We start from the raw sequence: 23,085 nt of genomic DNA on the forward strand, positions 1-23,085 counted from the left end.
TGTGTAAAGGGCTCTTAGGGATTGTGAATGTGACCTCAAACAGGAGAGAGGAATTAAAGCAGGTTGACTGCAGATGCTTGTTTCCTGAGTTGGTAAGCTAAGTTTCAAAATAATCTGAAATAAAAACCAGGGTCAGGAACTGTGACCCCTAGTAAATTACTCTCTGACCATTTGTAAGGGTTGTTTGCTTGTTTGTTGTAATGTGTAGGTTTGGAGCTAGGTGAAATTGCTCACTATAATCAGTATGTCCTTGCTTGCATAGGCTAGAGATAGGAAAAGTAAGAGGGTAGATAGATTAATAACTGGAATCTAGAGGCAATCCAAAAATCTCAATTCAGGTGATCATTTCAGCCTTCCATCACCCAGTGAATGCTTCCCCCCTTAACCACAGCTGTTAATCAGAAGCAGAGGTGACTGAGTTGAATGTCACTGATCTCTATCACCAATAGGTGGAGAATTGGACAGCAAAGATTTGGATCTGACTAAATAGCCTAACATGGACTGGGTGAAAGGAGTTAGAGAGACATTCCAGGAGAAGGGATTGAGAGGAACAGAGACTCTGAGAAAGAAAAAATAAGAAATTTACTTAGTTACAGGGCCAGCCCCATGGCCAAGTGGTTAAATTTGTGTGCTCTGCTTCGGCAGCCCAGGGTTTCGCCAGTTCAGATCCTGGGCGCAGACATGGCATGCTCATCAAGCCAGGATGTGGCAGTGACCCACATACAAAATAGAGGACGATTGGCACAGATGTTAGCTCAGGGCTAATCTTCCTCAAGAAAAAAGAGGAAGGTTGGCAATAGATGTTAGCTCAGGGTGACTCTTCCTCCGCCAAAAAACCCCCAAAAAACAAGAAACCCGATTGTACTGGTTTATGGCTACAGGAGAGACTGGGAAAGTAGGCTTTCTCAAGAGGCTGCATATAGACTAGCTTGTGTTGTGTTTATTTCTGAGCAGATTTTAACCTTTTAATTTCCTGTTTCTTTTTTGGAAAAGCATTATGGAAAGTAAGTATTTTAGGGGTAAAGAAGCATCATTTAAGAAGTGTAATGAACAGGGCCAGGCAATACAAATATTTTCTTTTTTGCCTACCCTCTGGGAGGCCAATATCAATATTAAATATTAATATATCTTGCCAATTTGATCACCTCTGATACATTGCTCCAAAAGACAAAGGAGAGAATAGAAGGGCCAGGATTCTGTCTTTGAAAACATGGAGATAGGGTGATATGATTGAAGTAAACAGAAACTATGAAGGATGTGAATAGAATGCCCATCAAATCTCAGAGTGCCTGAACGTGAGCCCCAGGGCATTGTGTGCTGGAAGTTGTGCTAAATACCGGGACTCCTTAGACTGATAAACCAGTCCTTGGCTTCAGTGAGCTCACAGGCTAGTACCTGAGGGTGTATGAGAGAAATACAAGGACATGCAACTGTAGAGTCTGGATATTACATTTTTAGGAACCTTTTACTCTGTGAGAGTATACAGATTAAAACATGAATTATTTCAAGAAGGATTTAGATAATATTCATGAAAGATCATTACATAAGAAGATAAAAGGGGAGGTGGGATTTTTTGCTGTTATTGACAACAACATGGTAATGGTAGCTATTATATATCAGGCACTAGACTAAACAGACACTTTTTCACATTATTTAATATGATGCTCTAATACCATAAGATAGTTGTTAGCTATGTTTTAGAAATGAGGAAACTGAAGCTTAGAGAGATGAAGTAACTTTCCCAAATTTACACAGCAAGTAAGTGGAAATGGCATTAGATCAAGCGTTCTGATTCCAGAGCCTACATCCTTAACCTGTCAAGCCACAGTGCTTCCCTCTCTAGAGGATATAGAGAGAGATAACTTTTGCTCTTCTTTCTACCTTAGAACTCCAAAATCAATAAGGAAAAGACAATAGAAAAATGGACAGAATAGGAAATCCAAAAGTCAATAAACATTGGAAAAGATGCTCAATCTCATTGATAAACAGTGGAATGAAAATTAAAACCGTAATGAACACCATTTCACACCTGCCAGAATGGTAAAAATGAAAAGCCTAACAATTTTAAATGTTGGTGAAGATATGAAGTAACTAGAACTCTTATTCACTGCTAGTGAGAACGTAAGCTGCACAACCACTTGTGAAAATGGTGTGGTATTACTGAGTAATACAGTATGCAGTCTAAGTTCTTGTCCAACTTAGAGTGCATCAGTAAACCAGTATTTTAATTACATTTTCGTAATGTAATTGGTGATGGACTAGAAGGGAAAGCATCTGATCAAAATAATCCTGAGTGTAAAAAAATAGAAAGGATAATAAATATTTGAAGGCCTTGGTCTTAAAGGGATGCTATTAGCTATATTTATTACATGGTAGAAGTTAAAAATTATCATGTTTCTTTTTATAAGTTCACTCAAAAAATAGAAATGTAATGTGCAGCTATTTGAGAGTAACTTTTATTATATATTACCTGAATCTTAAGAGTTATATACGTATCCTTGTCTTCTACCATTCTGTTATAAAACTGGTGCTCAGACTCCAATCTTGCTAGAGCATCAGTTGAATTTATCAGCTGCTGACACAGGCACATCATTACTATATAGGGGATTTTTTGAATGGGACCTATGGAATTCAAATCTGCTTTTAATAGATATCTCAAAATGAAGTGCTCTGCACTAAATTTGCCAAACATACAACTTCTCCAGGGTATACATCTTTGGTGAATGTAGAAATACCAGAGCAGTGATGTAATTATCATTCCTCACACATCCTCCTTCATAATCTAATATCGGGAACATTTATGGCCAATTCGGAAAGGAGGCATCTGTTATCTAAGTGTTTTCCAAAGAAATTTCTAGATAATTTCACCCATAGAGGTTGCATGCTGACCCGTGCTGTGGTTTTTGCAGGGAAGAATAGCAGAGCTGGAGTTGCAGCTAAAACATGGAAAAGAAGGACCTGAGGAGGTGCAATACAAGAAAAGCACAGCCTGGCTCTGGTGAGGACGTGGCGCTTCTGCTCAGTGTTTATCATGGGAAGCGGACTATGAGGGAGAAGGTGGCCACCTTAATGGCTTCCATGTTGAGGATTTTAACTCCTATGTGAGCCTGAAGGGGAAAAGTCTGAAGATCTAAGTGTGTTTTCCATCCTCTTCCCAGATAAAAGGACAGCTTTATTCATCAATTTTATGTATTTTTTATTGTTTCCTAAAGCAATGTGGAAATGGTTTTTTTCCCTCGTATAGCTGATTATTTTATATACTTTTGAATGAAAAATTCTGTTTTTCCCACTCAGTTCCTTGCCTTCCTAGCTTACGTTGTCCAGGAATGCCCTTCCACTCCCCTGCTCCCTCTCCCCAACACATCTCCGTTATTAGGAACAACTTTACCATGTCAGCCCTTTAATTTCTTTGGCAGACACCCCCTAGTGAATTCCCACTATATTATCTGGAAATGTGTAAGTGCTGGCACATTAAAAGCGATTTAAATTGTTACATGGGTTGGGATGAACACCTTGTCAGACTAGCATCGCAGCAGCCTAAATCTAAGTAAAGTGCTCAGAATTTAAATAGCTTTGCCTGCAGCCACAGGTTTCTTTAATCTAAAAATCTGTTCAAAGGTTACGTGATTTTAGATTTTTATTTACTGACAGTTGGCATATGTAGAGAAGCAGAAGCTGTGTGTGTGTGTTTAACTAATTCTATTCTGTTACAGTTTCTAAATTTATTTTAAAAATAGCAATGTAGTTTAAAACGTTATGACATTGGATTTCAGATTAGACATGAAGAATTTGGATTTTGCTTCCTATTTGCTACTATCCTTTACATGTAGTTTTAATTTTATCTTCTGAAAGTGATAATCTGGTGGGGGTGGTACGTTGGCTATACTCCCCAAAATATATAGGCAGATGCATGGAATAAAGGTTATGAGAAAAAGATGGAAGTCAAGGATAACTCCAAGATTTTGACTCTGAATAACTAAAAGTATAGAGTTCCCATTTATTAAGATGGGGAACACTATAGAAAAGCAGATCTCTGTAGGGTAGAAATCAGGTTTGGGACTTGCTAAACCTGAGATATCTAATTAGATCTCCAGTTGGAGATATCAAGTAGGTTGTTGACTGTATGAGTCCAGAGTTCAGGGCTGGAAATAGAAATTTGGGAATCCTCAGCATATTGACTGAATTTAACATCAAGATGTTGGATGAAATCACCTAGGGAGTGAGTGAAGATACAGTAAAGGTCAGAGGACTGAGCCCCAGAGCACTTCAACATTTAGAAGTGGGGAAGATGAGGAGGGAACCAGTAAAGCTCACAGAAAATCAGTGATCAGTGATGTAGGAAGAAAACCAAGAGAGAATGGAATCTTTAAAGCCGATGGAAGAAAGTGTTTCAATAAAGGAGCAACCAATTATGTCAAATGCTGCTGTGAGGCTGCAAAAGATGGTGACTGAGAATGGGGAATTAAATTTGGCCTCTTGAAAGTCATTGGTGACCATGACAGGAGCTGTTTTGTTGGAGTTCTGGGGACAAAAGCCAGATATAAAAGGATCTGGAGAGAGTGGAAAGAGATGAACCAGAGTCATCAAGTGTAGACTACTCTTTTAAATGAGTTCTGATGTGCAAGGAGCAGCCAAATGGGGCAATAGCTGGAGGGCTTTTTCTTCTTTTTTTTTTTTGTGAGGAACATCGACCCTGTGCTTGCTCGCGCGCACGCTCTCTCTCTCTCTTTTTGGCTTGAGGAAGATTGTCACTGAGCTAAATCTGTGCCAGTCTTCCTCTATTTTATGTGGAATTCCTGCCACAGTGTGGCATGATGAGCAATGCTAGGTCCATGCCTGGGATCCAAACCTGTGAACCCCGGGCCACCAAAGCCAAGTGCGCGAACTTAACTGCTATCCCACCGGGCTGGTCCCATGGAGGGCTTTTTCTTCTTTTCAGTTGGTAGATATTACAGTGTGTTCCCACGCTAAGGGGAGTAGTAGAAGTAGAGAAGGAAAAATTGGTGATGCAGCAAAGAGAAGGGAGGAGATAAGAGAAGGGAACTAGTCTACAAGTGGAAAGTTTGGCCATGTGTAGAGGTACAGGCAGTTCATCATTTGTAAATATTTCATACTGACCAATAAAAGAATACATTGAATGCACTATACTCCACTTAGGAAGACTGAGATTGGACAATACATTTTAGAGAAATTTATTGTCAAATGGTTTTATAAAATACAAGTTTAAGGTCTGTAGGAGAAGTTTACAGCTATCCGAAAACCTGACTCATTCTCAGGGAGTGCTGTATAGCTCAGATCTTCTTATATTACAAATGAAAATATTTATGAATGCAAATAAAATTTATATTTGCAAAAGTTTTATAATACTTATGAAAACTCTGAATTTATGAAACTCAAAGTATATAGTGAAAATGGCTATGATATCATCTTCAAAACGTAAATTTGGCAGTCCCTGATTGTTTTTCACTGTATCTCAAGGGTCTCATGTTGAATTTTTTTTTTTTTTTTTTTTTTTTTGCTGAGGAAGATTCGCCTTGATCTAACTTCTGTGCCAGTAGTCTTCCTCTATTTTGTATGTGGGTCACCACCACAGCATGGCCGCTGACGAGTGGTGTGAGTCTGTGCCCTGGAACTGAACCCTGGGCCACTGAATCAGAGCATGCCGAACTTAACCACTAGGCCACAGGGCCGGCCCTGAAAAAATTTTTTTTATTCTGTAAATATTTAAATTGAGTATACCTTCCTTCAAAGCTGTAAATTTAATTGCTTTCTTTTAGCCTCAGAATGATTTTATAGCCAACATTTAAAATTTTATTTTATATATGTATATAGTGACTATTCTATTACCTACCATTTGGAAATAGTAAATCGTTGTTTTGGTGAGCTCTTGTGCAAAACCGAGAGAGTGTCTCAGTCCGTTCAGACTGTTATAGCAAAATTAGCATAGACCGAGTGGCTTAAGCAATAGAGAAATTGCTTACAGTTCTGGAGGCTGGGAAATCCAAGATCAGGGTGCCTGCAGATCTGGTGCGGGCCTGCTACCTGGTTTGCAAATGGCTGCCTTCTCCTTGTGTCTTCACGTGGTGGAGAGCAGAGAGGGAGAGAGAGCAAGCTCCCTGGTGCCTCTTCTTATAAGGGCACTAGTCCCATTCATGTGGGCTCCACGCTCACCACCTCCCAGAGGCCCCATCTCTAAGTATGATACATCGGGAGTTAAGATTTCATCGTATGAATCTTGGGGAGACACAAACATTCAGTCCACAGCAGAGAAACAGTATAAAGGGCACTTGTATACCCACTGCTCAGTTTAAGAGATGGTGCTATTGCAGCACTGCCTGTGCATCCCTTGTTAGTTACATCCACCTTCTTCCCCGCGTCCACGAAGTCATCTCAGGAATAGGAAGATGAAACTCTCTTTGAAGTAAAGCCCTTCTTACAGTTCTTTCACCTTACACTAAAATTCTACATATACAGTTTTAAGATCTGGAGTCATTGCCAGAGGTTCTTATTAACTGATGAATAAGCAAAAAGGTTGTGTTCTTGCTCTAACGTGGACTGTCACATGTCTTTGTTGCAGGGTGCGAGACATGTTGACTGAGGAGATCACCAAGTCAGCTGCAAAGTAAGATCCATTTTTTTCTCTTACTAAAAATTTTCTATAAACATTTTTTTCCTGGCAGGTACACAATCTTTCTCCTTTTAGGGTATTTCATAACTTTAAGAATTTTAAAGGACTTTCCAATTATTTTTTAAAAAATCAGTTGCTGTCCTTTCTTGTATTGTTAGTTCTTACTACATGTCTTTTTGTGAAAAATACAAAAGCACCAATGCAAACAGAACTTTTACATCAAGAGTCTCTGAGGGTGTATCCTTCTTGTGTACCTAACAAAGTGCCCCGTGCTTAGACTTAGATTTAAAGGATTCTTTTTTGAAGAAGTAGAAGAAGATTAGCCCTGAGCTAACTGCTGCCAATCCTCCTCCTTTTGCTGAGGAAGACTGGCCCTGAGCTAACATCCGTGCCCATCTTCCTCTACTTTCTATGTGGGATGCCTGCCACAGCATGCCATGCCAAGCGGTGCCATGTCCCCACCCGGGATCTGAACCAGCGAACCCTGGGCCCCTGAAGCGCGGCGTGTGAACTTACCCACTGCGCCACCAGGCCGGCCCCGATTTAAAGGATTCTAGTTTAGTTTGGGGGAGGAAATCCTTGCTAATGTGAATTATATGGGTTCTACAAATAGATTATTAAATCTCATCTATGAGCTAGCAAATAAATCAAAGTAGTGCTTCGTTTCTTTCCCTTTGTGTTATTGGATCCAGGATATCTAAAAATTGAATTTTTAAATACTAAAAACTAACATGAAGACCCGGTAAAAAGACAATCTCAGTCATATCCTTATGATTGTTTTAATAAAAATAACTTGAGTATTACTACCTTGAAACTTTTATTTATCTTAAGTCAGCTCTCACTAAGAAAATTATACCCTAATGAACTTGCTTGAACAGTCTCTTCAGATTCCTTTGTTAATGAGCTGACTAATTGTTCCTGGCAGTAGGTTCATTTCAGTTATGTACACTTCTCTGTTCCACCATCACTTTTAGCTGCTGCCCCATCTGTTTGCCTTCCTTGATCTTCTTATCTGCCAAATAACATAGATATATCGTCCACCTAGAAGATTTCATGTGTATTGAAAGTCCATATTATCTAGAAATATTTAATGGCAGTATAGTTTATCCCTATCACGTCCCGGAACATTCTGTAGCTAAATAGGTTTTGCCTTAAAAAAAAAAGAAAACGTGATCTACCTTAGAGTTAGCTTTCCACCAGTGATGTCTTAAACAGGGACTTAACCGTCAAGTCTGATCTCGGTACAGGACACTCCTCAGCCTCAGGGCTTCTGAATAAGGGGAAATAGAAGTGGTAACCCTCCCCTGCACTCAGTTCTGTGGGAGGCGCTGGGAAATATCTGTTGACATATCTGTTGACAAAATGAACACTAAAGTGCAGAGGCTTCGATAGGGCCTCATTTGGGTCTGCTTATCTAGTTTGGTGAATTGCAGACACAGTGGGAGAGCGTCCTGGGATAAGGGGGCTGCCTTTGACCTTTACCTTTCACGGTTTGTTCTATTATGTAGTCTACATATATCCTGTTAAAAACAGGCCTCTGACATTTGCCCCAAAAAGCTTGAATGCTGAGGAAACCAGCAGCTTTCTATTAAAACAAACTATAATTTTGCCTCTCTAGTAGCTTTTGCATTTTCCATTCTAAAATTTTATTTCAACAAGACTTTAATCTTCAGATTAGCAGAGCGTCGTTTCATGACTGATACCTAAGAAGAGTGTGTTCACATTCTCAGTGGTACGGAGTAAAAATAATTCATGTTCTCATGGTGTTACCTTTTCATCAAAAATTTCAAAGCACTTTATAGACCTTATCTTATTAAAGCACGCCTGGCAGTACTAGGCACGACAGCAAGTGAATAGGAGATAGTTAAGGTCCAGAGGCTGGGAGTAATGACCAAGCAGGGGAAAAAATCACTCTGCTGCCCTCTCTTAATTTTGTCCCCCTGGCTTCCTCCGACCACGAGAGTACCCCACCAGCACCTCCTGCCAGCTTGGCTTTCTGTTCCTTGGACCATGGGCTGCCACGGGCTGATTTGGGCTAGTGGAGGACTTATTTTGTTCTGAGCTGCGAGTTAAATGCAGGAAGTAAAACCCCAGTCACAGGATTAGACTGATTTGCTCGTTTGAGAGCATTTCTAAAGCATCAGGGATGGGGAGAATCAGAACACAGGTAAAACCTGATGACTGATGTAAGTTTATTTTCACTGTTATTAATTAAATAGATTTGAACCTGAAGATAAAAATCCCCGAAGGATTGGGTCACTTTACTAATATGTAAGGTAACACTTTGTCCGTAAGAAAGCATCAGTGTAGCTCATCCTTCCTTGTGCTTTTTAATTAGGTTAATGGCATCAGTTTGTTTCAAAAGACAATTTAATTAAAATGTCAGTGGTGGTGCCTGGATAAATACTGTACTGATGCTGACATGTTATTATGCAAATTAGTTACTGCTGCTGGACTGCTAGGGGATAGTTATTTGATCAAGAAGGTGATGAGTGTTTGCTGAACCAGTTGTAGATTTTCACCTGGCCAGTTCCTCCTCAAATTTGTTTCACTGAATATATATTGAGTGTCTTCTCTCCGTGAGTCACTGTGCTAGGCGTGAAGGGAATGCAAAGATGATCAAGAGCTGGTCACGGTACCTTTGTGAATTGTGTAGCTTGGCCTAAGCATGCATTGTGTGGACTGTGGACCAGTTGTTTCTGTTCAAAGATTAATTTCAAATATGTGTTTAGTCTGCAACCAAAGGTCTAATTACCTGTGGCTGTAAATACATATTTCTCCATTTTACAAGAGCAATACATGCTCAGGAATGTCAAGGCCAGTGAAACTTTTGAAATAAAATCATTTTGGGCACTGTTTTAAAACTGAGGCTAAATTCTCTTTCAGAATTCCAGGCTTAGAAAGATACTTTTTATGTCATTTAATATAACATCTTTGTTTTAAAAGCTTTGATAGCCAGTTTCTGGTGACCATCTAACTTTTTCTACAGGGTGATAAAAACTGAGGATGTAATTCTCAGATCACTGAGAATTTAAAACTATTTTTTGTTTAGCTTTAGGGATTCATGACCATTTTGTAGCAGGATAAAGAGATAATATTAGAAATAAAAGATTTAATTTTGGTTTTGTTAAATGATTTCATGGCTAAGGCACCTAGGAATGCCCAGGTCTTGCCTTGTTTTCTGCTGTATTATTATTAGATATATGAGTTCCCAGTAATCCTCACTGAAAAACCTAAGTTGAAGCCATTTGCTTAAACCTCAAGACTTCCTTCCTCCTTTCTCTCCCCACCCCATCCCCTAATATAAATGTTCTTGTCTTATCAACTTATGGCAGGCCTCATAGATGAATGAATTAAGGAGGAGTGAACAAAATGACCGAGTGTGCAGAGTAAGCCTTCACTGAGCTTAACCACCCCAAGGTGGGAGAGAGAGAAGGAAGGAGGGAATGGATGAATAGATAGATGGCAAAAAGGAAGCAAAAATGCTGGAACACATGTGTATACTAACCTTTTAATACCCGCTAACTCACATGTTCAGTCATGACGATGGGCTGGCACTGGAGGTACCAGGCTTGCATGGGACCAGGGCTGGAAGTCTTCCTCATCCTACATATCTGTTCTATTCCTGCTCTGAGGTGAGCAGGGGTGTCTCTTGGGTGTATACACTGATTCAGGTCCACGTCTCAAGTCCAGGTGTTGGGAAACCTTCTCTATATTTATGGGAACTCACAATTATAGGACTAACTGAGAACTGGACTATCGATGGTGTATGAGTGCTCTGTTCTGAATTCTGTTACGACAGAGTTGATAAGCCAAGAGCATCTCATCAGTGTCCCACCTGGGATTTATTCTATAGGATCACCTTGGAATTATGGAATAATGCTAAATGTACATTTTTGAAGGGTAAATATATTGAAAAGGTGCAGTTTTCTTGGTACTAAATTCAGAAGTTATACTTAAGATTTTATTGCTAACATTAGAAAACTGCCATTTGAATGACATAAAAGGGCAACTCTCAATCCAAATAGTCTAAAAACAGGCCTTTTTTTGGTCTTATCTAGGGTCTCTAAATTATATTACAAACTGACTTTAAGGTTGCTGGCTTTGACATATTGAATGAAAGAAGGGGAGGATAATGATGACTGAGGAAAGCTGCCAGTGTGTCAAGTTGCTAGTAAAGTATGCTGTCTGAAGCAGTTTGCTAGAAGCTGGTTCCACATACCAGAGCTTTAGAAAAGCCAGAGGCTATTCCGTTCTGCTGGCCTTATTCACATAACTGTCCTTGGTTATGTTTTCAGAACAAATCGATAAAGTTAAATTGGCCTAAGATGACACAGAAGAAAATAGCTTAGGAAATGTAATGTCAAATGATGAAATAAAAATTTTAGGAAGAAAGAACTTAGATATATCAGCTTGAGTTTTTAAGTGGCTAAAAAGCATAATGACCATGCATTTATAAGAAGAGTTAAAAATCAGCACTAGTGTCAGAGGAAGGAAGCTGCTGGCATCAGGGAACAGACAGACCTGCATTTACGAGGCTCTGTGAAGGAATAAAAGTGCTTTTTGACTTTATCTGCCCTCCCTATAATAGCACCTTCTCGTCTCCTGGTTAATACGCCCAAAATCCTCTTGGAATTTTTTTTCTTTTTAAACAGGGAGAGCCCAGTGGTCAAAGGCAACGCGTTGTTAGCCTTAAGCAGTCTTGCTGTTGTTGTGTCCAGACACGAAGCCAGCCTCTCTTCAGACTCTGAGGAAGTCCTGGAGGTAAGTTAAGGGTGATTTGGACCAGTTGGGCTTTGGTGGTGTAACATTGGAAAAATGAGAAGCCTGGCCCTGAGTTTGTGAGGTTAGAGTCTGTGATGGCCGCACCAAGTTATGCTACCTGTGGGCCCTGCCGCTGCGAGCCTCAGTGTCTTCTAAGACACTTTTCTTTGCTGCTTTTCTGTTTTGCTTTCTCCGTCACAATTAAGTGGTCATTTCCATTTGAAGGTACCAATTTTATGCAACAGGGGTTGTCTTTTTGATTACATCAGTGGTGACCAATCTTAGGAGGTTAACTAGGCTTACTGAAAGTGAACAATGCTGTCAAAAAATGATAAATAAGCAGTGTTTACTGACTGAAAAAAATTGTACTTTGCATTTTAATTGTAGATGTCAATGACAAAGTGCCTATTCATTTTTGCAAAGCATTTATTTCTTAATTAAACATGTGGCGAGCTGGCCAACGTTCATTTCCAGTGCTCTTTTTCAGATAATACATATCCATCAAAATAAAAAGGCATGGATTTATTCTTCTTTTAAGCCCCATTACCTAGTAGCTAGTATCTGGAGACCATATAGCTGAGTGGTTAAAAACATAGACTTTGGAGTAGGAGAGTCCTGTATTTAAATCCTAATACTTGCACTTACTAGCTCTACGGCCTATCGTTGGTAACTTTCCTTTTCAGAGCCTATACCCCATCTGTAAAATGGGGATGATAATACCAGACAGGAGTGTTGTAAGGATTGAATGAGTTAATGTATGTAAAGCGCAATGGCTGGTAGATGCTGATGCTAAGCACTCAGGAATAGTAACCGTTATCATCAGCATCAGCATCTACGTTAACACTTCTTGTTGCAAAAATTGGACTTTATTCGATGTTATTTAGCCCATCTCTGTCCCCACAGAGTGTCTTATGGGCTGTCTGTTCACTTTTTTCATGGTGGGGTTTTTTGCTTGCTTGCAAAGAAACTGACTTATTTAAATAAAAAAGGAACTAGAAGAATAGGGAATTTGGAAGCCCATGGAATTGAAGGAAAAGCTTAAAAACTGGGTTGAGGGGAAGAAGAAGAAAGAAGGCAACTTGAGGAGTCCAGGCACAGGTACTGGTGAGCCACCTCGGCAGACCACTCCCACTGGGATGGATCAGCTGTGGTCATTTACTGTCTTTGCATCGCTCACTTAAGATTCGGAGTCCCACGGGTCCCATGCCCACACCTTGAGCAGGGTAGGATGGGTAGCTTGATTAAGCATTTCACCAAGCTTCAAATCATGGAGGAGGGAATTCTCCAAAGGGTGCTATTACCAGTAAACAAGAGAATAGATGCCGTGGGGCAAAAGCTACAAGTATGTGTTACACGTGGGGAAGGGAAAGAGGCCAAGGGGTTATTGCGTAAAGGATAAAAAGGTAGTTAGTTACTGTATGAAAATTTAAATTTAAACCCTGAATCTTATTGTAATGATGAAAAAGATGAAAAATTTTAGAGAGGAAATGTTTCATACCCTTGAAAGAACCCTGTAATACTTCAGCAGAGGCAACATGCTAAGCAGATCTACAACCTAAAATGTTAATGCACCCTTCTGGGATGCCTTCATTTTGGTGTTATTTATGTCACACTACCAGTTGTACAGGTAATTTGTCCCAGTAATAAGTGGTGGTCTAGCTCAGAGTTTGAGTTCCAGGCTTTCTTATTCTTTATTCCCCTGCCCTTTTCTTCTGCACTGTGACACATAGTACACAAAACATTGAGAAGCCCACAACCCAGAGGTGGGGCTTTGCTTTTATTCTTGATGACCTTGCCCTTGGTTGTTACTCAGTAGAAACTCAAGACCTCATTATTTGATTAAAGTTGAAGTTTTCAAGCTTCATTCTAAGTCTGCATATGACCTACAATTACAGATCTTAAGAAGAAGGCCTTCTTTGATTCAAGGAATTAATTCCAAGGAGATACTCAACACTGCATTGACCTTTATAGTCTGTGCCACCTGAGTGTTAACGTGCGCATTAATGAATGCTTTTGACATCCATGGTCACAAATGATTTTTAAAACCAAGTTCTCTTTTTAATGAGTTGGGTTTTGTTTTGTTTTTTGCATTCTCTTTCCTCTTCTTTTCCCAAATGAAGATCATTTATATTTTCATACCTAATTAACTAGGCAGATGTGATGATTCTTGAATGATAAATATATGGTGAGAGTAAGCAGAAATGCTAGAGATGGTGAGCAAAATTTTGTAGGCTGCTATATCGCCTCCTTTGTGAAATGGCAAGTCATAGAAATGACAAATTTTGAGTTGCTTTCTCTGCACATCTCTCCCTTCGCCCTTCACATTATCCTCGCTGAACACAGGAGAACTCTGAAGCGTTCTCAGATACGTTCTGTTTTGCAGCCCTCATCCTCTCCCCTCTGCTGAGTCTTGTGTAAAAGGTAAATCTTATTCCTACACAGGTGAAGATGTATATTTGTCATACCTATCCATCTCATGCAATCTGGCAGATGAAGTTTCCTCTTTTTTTTTTTGGTGAGAAGGATTAGCCCTGAGCTAGCATCCACTGCCAATCCTCCTCTTTTTGCTGAGGAAGATTGGCCCTGAGCTAACATCTGTGCCCATCTTCCTCTATTTTATATGTGGGCTGCTGCCACAGGATGGCTTGATAAGCAATGTGTATGTCTACACCGGGGATCCGAATCTGTGAACCCTGAGCCGCTGAAGTGGAGGGAGCAAACTTAACCGCTGCGCCACTGCACAAGCCCGTGAAGTTTACTTTTTGAAATAGCACTTCACTCTTTGATATGGAAGGGGGTTGTACCTTGGGTCTAGAAGTAATATTTAGATTTATTTCCTTTGTTCCATTATTCTTGCATGTTTTTCTTCATCTGCAGGTTCAACCTAATTTCCTTCCAATGAAAGAGTGGGTTTTCATGGTCTTTGATACCCTCCTGGTCATTGTGGATAGCCATTACCAACCCAGAGGACGACTTTTCTCCTGGTTTTATTATGTAAGTCTGAGAAATAAAGAATTTCAGAAAATCCAAGGGTTGACTCTTCTCGTGTCAATTGTTTACTTGAAATCCATGATAGAGTATGATGATGCTCAGGCTTAGCTGTACGTTAGAATCACCTGGGAACCTTTAAAAACATATATTACAAAAAAAATACTGATGTGTAGGCCTCACCTCTGATTTAATTGCTCAGAGATGGGCCCCGGGTATCAGCATTTTGGAAGCTTTCTAGGTTATTGCACATGTAGTCAGAGTCAAGAGCCACAGTCGTAGTAAAATAAATATTGGCTGCAGATGGGGGATCCCGAGCTTCTAGTCAATGTTTTTTCATTTCAGGGTATGTGATGATGGGCAGTTCACTTAATCTCTCTGGTCCTTTGTTTTCTTGTTTATGAAATGAAGGGATTGAACACTATTATCTGTAATGGTTGTAGCCCTGGCCTCACCCTGTATTAGTTTATGACTGTTGACCTGACACTTACTTAACCCAGCATCTTATTTTCTTTACCTGTAAAACGAAGGTAAAAATTAATGCTTTGCCAACTTTATGAAAGATTGTGAGGATCAAATTATATAATTTATGAAAAAATGTTTTGAAAACTGTGAGATACTCTATACATACAAAGTAATGTTGTTGTTGATCATAAAAAGACACCTGTTACTTAGTCATTCTCTTTCTGCATGTTTATATCCTAAGATTTGAAGCAAACTAGAAACACACTTTTTTTGTGTAGATTTCATTTTCCCTTTACTGGTTGTAGTGCATGCTTTATTTCTGTATGAGTGTGGAATAATATTTTGGTTCTACTTTATTCACTATCCATTGCTTAGGGAATTACAGTGATCATGGGACAATCAGCTGAGTGGCAGAGGATTATAGTTGCTTTGAATAAAAATATAGTGCTGGTCCTGAACTGTTGCTAAGATTATGAATTTAGCCAGAAACTCCATTGCCTTAGATCTTCTCTGTACAACATTTTCTGTGCCTCTGTCCTCCTGCCCTTGGGAGGACCTGGTATGTATTCATCTGGGGCTTAGGGTCTGGAACTAGATTTTTAACTTACTTGAGGACAAAAAATGACTTACTAGGTAATGTAAAATAAAATTGGAAGGTAGATTTTGCTCAAAGAGGTACTTTCTTTATGATGATTTGTTTTCTGTCAAAAGTGTTCTTATTTCTTTAATGATGGATGAAAAGCTTGTTTAGCTTTTATGGAGGGCTTTGCAATAGGTATCTGGTTCAGATATTCAGTGGGACAGGCTATTGTATTAGATTTCTAATAACACTGCTTAGTTGTTGCAAGCCAATAAAAATAATCTCCTTACTAGCCAGCTGAGGGTTGCCCCTTACCTTTGTGGTTTTTGCATTATTATACTTTTTCAAAGCCCTGTTTCGAAAGTCACTTCTTTTATTTCCAGTGTTCTAGCAGCCAGGTCATTCTGAGTAGTACATTGTCATTACAATGGTGCTATATTAACTTAAAGAATACCTTAACACATGTTTCATTTTTATCCTTAAAGTACTAAAGCTTAGAGAGCAAATGAGTATAGAATTAAAAACACTTTTTAATGTGCTTTGACTGCAAGGGACAACACGGCCTTTATGGTGTGTCTGACCATTTGAGTGAGGAATGATAGACAGGCTTGCTTCCCCACCCCAGACATAGTTATAAATGTATTTAATGTCTGGTAGAGCTCTCTAACACGGGATTCTTGTAGAAGCTGTTCATATTCAGCTGCCCTGTCATTTTATTAGGGCTGTTATTCATTTCTTTTCCCATACTTACATATAGGAAGGAGCAGATACAGCTCTCTGTTTCATTTTGAATAGTTGGTTATTGCTTTGTAACCGGACGCTTTTAGGATTTCAACTTCCTTTTTAATTAAAAGGAATTAACCCCCTGTAGGGAATAATCCATCTACTGGGAAGCGTTCCCACCAAAAATGTTGGCAGATCTGCCAGTAGATCCCTTGCTAGACTTACACTTACTCCTCCATGCTAAACTTGACCTCCCCCCGCCTTTCTCCTCTCCCTCAAAACTCCAGGCTTTCTGGACGTTTATAATTTGGGTTGGTGGTTTCTCTAAACTTGGATAGCTGCCCTTTGGGTTTTTCATTATGTATCCATATGGGTTTTCAAAACCCTGAAATTGTCTCAGGCTTTAGTATGAGGGAATTCATACACTTTAAAAGGGGACACTTACAGTTTGCTTTTTAAAATTTAAGGGACATTATTAGTTAGCTGAGTGTTTATTAGTAGATTGTTTCAGTAAGAGTGAAAATGTAACCTATAGACAAACACAGACAGGTTTTTTAAAAATTACTTGTGGTTGGCGGGGGGGATCTAAGGGGCCTTGTGTTGTCCTACAGCTTGTGTGATAGGTGTGCTTCCTTCATGTGTTAAACAAAAGCCCAACCCCCTGTTTTCTCTCTTTGGCACGTCCTAGAAATCCTATTCTGGTGAAAACACAGCTAGTGCCATTGCCCGCTCTGCTGCCGCCACGGCTTTGTCTCTCCTTGTGCCAGTTTTCATTATCTCTTGCAAAGAGAAGGTTGAGGAAATCCTGAACATGCTGACTGCCAGGTTACCTGGGAAACCAAGTGCTGATGAGTCTCAAGCCGTGCAAATCCACATGGGCCTTGCTTTGGGGATGTTTCTCTCTCGCTTGTGTGAGGAGAAACTCAGGTACAGTTTATTAAAATATTCCTGCTTTTCCTTTTTGTGATTTAGGCGAAGGATTTGACACACATATACACACGTGCATAAACATTATATCTGAGCAGTGTGAGGTTGCTAAACTTTCTGAGATGGGCAAGTTGATTTTTTATTCTCCTTTATGTGTGCATTTGTCTTTCTAATACCATCACATAGATATTAATGTATTTTAAGGATTGCTCTTTTTAAAGTGATTGATTACTTGAAAATCATGTCATGCTTAGATGGAAGCCGTGGATACATCTGTGTGATAGATATGAGGAAAAGTCTAATCTTCTGGAGCTATAAATAAAGTCGTTTTCTTTTTTCTGGTTTATAAGGGTGAAAATAATTGCTGATCCTCTACTGATATCACTGTGAAACGGGAGGAAGGGATTGGGGTACCCTTGTGCCTGAGGGTACTGGGAATCACTGAGTCAGCTAAGAACTGCGTGTACCCAGTTTTAAATATTGCCTTTATCCTGTGCCCTGGCTACATTTTTATAATCCTTAAAGAGTCTTAATCTGTGCATATTATACTGTGTGCTTTATTCAGTCTGATTGCTCATTTTTGGATTGCTAGCTTTACCCGTGAATGGAGTTAAGAGAATATCAAAGACCCAGGTGGAAAATTCCACTGAATGGGAAAGTTTTCTCATGCTAAAGAATCTACTTTAGTTTTGTTGTTCATTATATTTATTCTTTATTTTCTAACAAATCTTAGAATTTTACATATCCAGATTGATTGCAGTGTGGTACTACATGAATATTTGAGTATCATGAATATTTAGGTGTCACTGACTTGGAAGTTAGCCCCACTTTCCTGCGTTGGAAATAGGGGAGTAGGGAGGGGCATCCTGTTGTGATGTTAGATGTCCTTACGCTTCCCTGGTCGGCAGAAATTAACTGTCTGTCCAAAGGCGAGAAATGGTGTTGCTGCAGAGAAACTGGATGACATCATGCTATATTTAGATTTCAGTTTGAAACCAGAGGTTAAGTTTGCATTTGTAATTTATATAGTTTTGTGCAAACACTAATATGTGAAACCTTTATGAGAACTGTTGTTGATCTAGGGGAATACTATATTTCAGATGATCATTTTCAGCTCTTGGAAACATCTGTCCAATGACTAGGAAGATTGGCTTAGTCTTAGTCTGCAGTGTTTCCAGAGTATTCATTTTGCTCTCTTCACCAGCATTAGTACGTATAGGCCTGGTTCTGGTCCTGAACAAAAAGCTGCCCTTTGCATGTGAGTTGACTGTTACATATCTTGTGTGTGTGACAGAACACAAAGTATTTTTAAAGACTTAAAACTTGAAAGTGATTTTTTTCCCTTTGCTACTGTTGCTACAAATGGCAGTCTCTTCACCATCTGTGTTCATGCTCTTTCTTCAGTATCTTTTCAAGCAACATGTTTTACAACTAAAAATGAGCCATGACAGTTTAATTCCAGGCAACTCATTTCATCCTGTCCTGGCTCTGGCTCCCGTCTTCATTCGTTTAGCATGAGATGTTGCTGGTTTTAGGGCTTGACAAGCTTGCGTTTGTGGTTAATTTCACCATGCTACCTGGAGAAACCTATGGTGATTCACCTAAAGCGTTCATTCCTAATTCCTAAATTGCCTTCCACCCCTGTCTATCTTACTTGACTTTGCCCCTGCTGGAAACCCTGGGGAAGGACACCAGAAGCTCTTCTCGAGGCTGAGTGCCCTCAGAATAACTGCAAATTTTACCTTTGCCCTAATGATCCTACATTTGATTGCATCCTCCTTCCTTAGGCCAGTGTCTTAGTACTGTAGCCACTGGTATGGTTGTTCATGGTTTCCACCTTCCTGATTTCTTGAAGCAGAAGAATCTGTAACATTTGCAGTTTGGTACTAATAAATATTTTACTAGATAATGACAATGTCACCAGATAATGACATTTTTGGAGAAAGTTTCCCTTTTTCTAAAATTAAGGTAATTGTTTTGAGGGCTGTTGACTGAATAGTCAATGATATCAAATAAGTGGCCCAAAACAACCCGCTAAGGGAACAGGATTAGGACAATATGTTGGTCTTGATAATGAAAAATCACCTTACAGAAGAGAATTATGACAGTGAATCCATTTTTTGCTAAGGCTTATGAAAAAGTCATCTGAATTTAAATTCCAGTCTAGAATTTATTCAGAAAAGCACATTATTCCAAAGCTTGCCTCTGTCATAACTCCCTGAGGATACTAGTAGGATCTTTTAGCATTTGTTTAGTATATTTAAGTGTATTTTACTCCAGAAAACAGCTATAATAGAACTTATTTAGTTAAAGCTATTAAAACTGTGTGTATGTGTGTGTGTTCTCATTACAAAATGTAATCCTCCACCTCAGGCAAAACCGCTATAGTCTTGGTTTGAGAAGACATTATCGAAAGTGCTCTCTGGCTGGTTGGCACTCCTGGGGCTGCATTCCACTCGGCATGGTCTGAGGCAGCAGCCCGAGAGCTGACACATAGGAACCCCTTGATAATATGGTGTTGGTGATGAAGCCCACAACTCTGCCTGAAAAAGCAGCCATAGAGCTACCTTTTAAGTTTTACTTTTACAGGTCGTAGTTCTCACCAAGACAATTACAAAAACCACATCAATTACAGTATAAAGGCAGAAGAATATAGGGCTCGGTTTTTTTTCACCCCCACCCCTTTTTTTTTTTTAAAAAAAAAGGAAAGTAAAAGAATGGAACTTCTAACTTCCACAATTGAGACATGAAATCACAAGTAACAGTCTTTGCAAGAAAAGGATTTGGAACAATTATTGATATTATCAGCCTCATGAGTTACTAAATATTCTGAAGAAAATCACTTTAGCATTCTTAAAAATGTTTTTTTGGGATTCTGACTTCGGTTTTTATTTTTCAGTGGTTTAAAATATGAATGGGCTGAGAAAATGCAGAAGTAGAAGTTTTAGAGTTATTGGTTTGCAAGTAACTATAATGTTCAGAAACCCAATTATTGATAAATTCTCTGACTCAGTTTCTCTGTCTACAAAATGAGTATATGTGATTGTCAATATTATTAATTGTTTCTTTTATTGTTTTTTAAAGAAATGCATTTTCAGTAAACTATTGAGAGCAAAATATTATATCGTAAGTATTTTAGACAGTTGAATGATTTTAAATAATTCATTTTTCCCTCATGGTCTTTACCCAGTGACGTATCTGGCCAGCAGATGAATCTTCTTCTGATGAAGTCCTTGGATGCCCTGGAAAATTGCTGCTTTGACTCTAGTCTTGAATACAAGTATGTCGATTCCGTTTCCCCCCTAAAAGATACTTAAAGATTGGTTATTACTCTGTCATAAATTTTGCATTCTGAGGTGAAGTATTTGTAGGACCTGATCTTGAATCCCTTTGCAAAGAGTCTTCAGTAATAATCAAAAGTCTGTAATTAAAGCTGACTTGTTCTGAAAACCAAGTTGCAGCAATAGACAATTTGCTTCAATATAAAGCCAAAGTGATATTTTGTGGCTGTCATTAAGTTACTAATACCTTAGTTCCGTCTTACATGTGTCATACGAGGCATATATCTGGGGATATATGTATTCATGTATCATGTATACATTGTATCACATCTTACACATGAATATCATGTATTCATTGTATTCATGGCTTAATCTTTTTAAAGATCTGTTGAAACCGTTCTTTGAATTTGATTGGGTTAAGGGAAGCTTTGACCACCATTTAGATTTCCCTGTGAAACCCAAAGGCTGAGGGGTCAAAATAGAAACAAACATAGGTTACACCAGGGGTTCCCACCCTCCTCAATATTAGTAGATCCTTCTCCCACCTACAGACCTCATGTTTTTTAAAGATTTTGTCTATTAAACAAAATATCTTCAAGTTTAATTTATTTTCTCATTCCAGTCATGAAAATGAACAAAAACCAAAAGGAATGATCAGAAAAGAATACCTCAAAGAACAGTGTTAAACATTCTCGTTCAGTGAGACGTTGAATGTTTCAGTTAGTCTGTGTGACTTGCGTGGGAGAATATACGGTTTTATTAGGCTTTCTGAAGTATTAACACCTTTGAGGACCTACGTTCTACCTTGTTGGACTTCCACATTATTACTAGGAAACTCAACAGATGATAAGCACTAACCTCCAATTTATTAACTCATTTACTTTTTGCTATAATGGGCAGTGTTCAAATATGAGTTGAAATCAGTGCTGATGTTTCTGGCCTTTAGGAATTTGTAATCTAAAGTTACATTTGTACTGTCGAGCCTGCTAAGTTCAGACTGACAGAAGAGTCAGTGGTGGAAATAGCTGCATGGATCAGTATCTCATCATGAGTAATTAAGCCAGATTTTCACTTAGTAGGTGGTAGCCGCAGGATCTTCTTTTAGAGGCAGGCCAAGATTGGGTGAGAACATTGATGCCCACCCAGTTTATCTCGAAACACTTTAGAGATGAAATAACATGTTGAGTGTGGTTTTGAATACGGGAAAAGAAAGAGTTAAGTGGCCTGATTGAGGTCTCTCAAATATAGAAAGTGATTAATTGAAGGGATGCGGCCATTTAAGTGTTATTGGGTCTGACGACCAGTTGAGATGTTTGAGCCTCATCCATGTGTTGGTGGTGTTGCCTTTTACAACCAAGGAGGAAGATATGTTTGTTTCTCTCTCTCTCCTTTCCTCCTCTTGCCTTCCCCACATAGGAGTTCATCATAGCTGTAGCTCAGAGTATTATGAAGTTGGGAAAAATTTTGCGATTATGATGCTGCAAACTTTCAGCCAGTTGGAACAATCAGGAATCACTTTCATGTATCATCTCCATTAGTTTGCAGGAAGGTTGTTTGAATGTAAGGAGGACCATTGGAATAAATGAATTAACCACAATATGGATATTTATGCATTTAAAAACTTGATCTGTCTAAGCATATTTAACTTTAAAAATAACTTTTTTTTATTAATAAGTTTCTTATTTCTTCATTCTTTCTTGATTCTTACCTTCCTAATGAGCAACTGTGGGAAAGGGAAGTGTGGGCCTAGAGAGGGGACTAATCCTGCAATCAAGTGGAATAGGTCATCAGAAATTTCCTGTCCGTTTAGTAAAATCTTGCTTGTCTTTAAGAACCCAATTAAAAGCTCAGGTCCTTCAAGCAATGCCCCCTCTATCCTCTCCAAACTCTGTTATTCCTATAGCTAATGAAGTTTGGTGTTTTGTCATTCCTAATGCTGTGTGGTGTCAGTGCTTATGGAGCTCTCTCTCTGGTTGCACCTTCAACTAATACTGAGTAGCTGCATTTTGTGCTAGATGTTTTCACATCCATTGATCATGTAATTAAGACCAGATTACAACCTAAATGTTAATACTAAAGCAGGAATCATCATCACTTTGGTTTATAGATGAAGAAAGTGAGTCTCAAATAGGAGACTGGATCAAGGTCACACAATAAGCAGTGCTAGGAGAGAAACCTAGGTTGTCTGACGTCAAAGTGTTCTTCCTTTTACATAGTACAGTGTGGAGAACACATTTCCATAGAAAGAAAGCAATTGACACTTGACAGTATGCTATTTATTATTTATTTTTTTCTGATGTGCAGGTATTTCTCACCATTACAAAAAAAAAAGAGAGCGATTGTAACTAGGCCCAGACCTGAGTGCCTGGCACATGGCATAAAGATTTTATTCCCCTGTCTAATGAGATTGCAGGAGTCTAGGGCAGACCTTCCTCAAGAGAAATAGTGGAAGCGTTACCGGGAGGTAGTTAATAGATCTGGGAACGTGCTACCTCCAGTGATAGAATTCACCCAGAGCAAATTCACCACGCTTCCTTGATTTAATAGATGTGCCCCTGCTGAGAGAACCGAGCACCTGGGCCGGTCCCCATGTGTGGTTCTATCACTTACACTTTGCTGCCATCTAGTGGTGTCTATTTGCCATTGCGCTCCTCACAGCCCTGACTGGTCATGCGATCCATCAATGACCTGAGCGTTGGTTAATTACTATCGAGCTTTTACAAATACGA

General features: G+C 39.1%; 1 protein-coding gene across 9 annotated transcripts in view; it reads left to right on the forward strand.

Annotated features, from left to right (window-relative positions):
* The window catches only part of FOCAD (focadhesin), a 269,315-nt gene that overhangs the window by 200,239 nt on the left and 45,991 nt on the right, over window positions 1–23,085 (forward strand). For all 9 annotated transcript variants that reach the window (XR_011497231.1, XR_011497230.1, XM_014845338.3 and 6 more), the window contains 6 exons: window positions 2,910–2,998; window positions 6,578–6,622; window positions 11,284–11,392; window positions 14,270–14,386; window positions 16,837–17,075; window positions 20,266–20,355. Coding sequence is in view for 7 of the 9 variants with exons in the window: in XM_014845338.3 (XP_014700824.3) it covers window positions 2,910–2,998; window positions 6,578–6,622; window positions 11,284–11,392; window positions 14,270–14,386; window positions 16,837–17,075; window positions 20,266–20,355 (689 nt within the window). In the remaining 2 variants the exon portion in view is untranslated. The remainder of the gene's footprint in view (window positions 1–2,909; window positions 2,999–6,577; window positions 6,623–11,283; window positions 11,393–14,269; window positions 14,387–16,836; window positions 17,076–20,265; window positions 20,356–23,085) is intronic.

The sequence above is a fragment of the Equus asinus genome, chromosome 23, assembly GCF_041296235.1.
Source record: "Equus asinus isolate D_3611 breed Donkey chromosome 23, EquAss-T2T_v2, whole genome shotgun sequence".
Taxonomy (NCBI): Eukaryota; Metazoa; Chordata; class Mammalia; order Perissodactyla; family Equidae; genus Equus; species Equus asinus.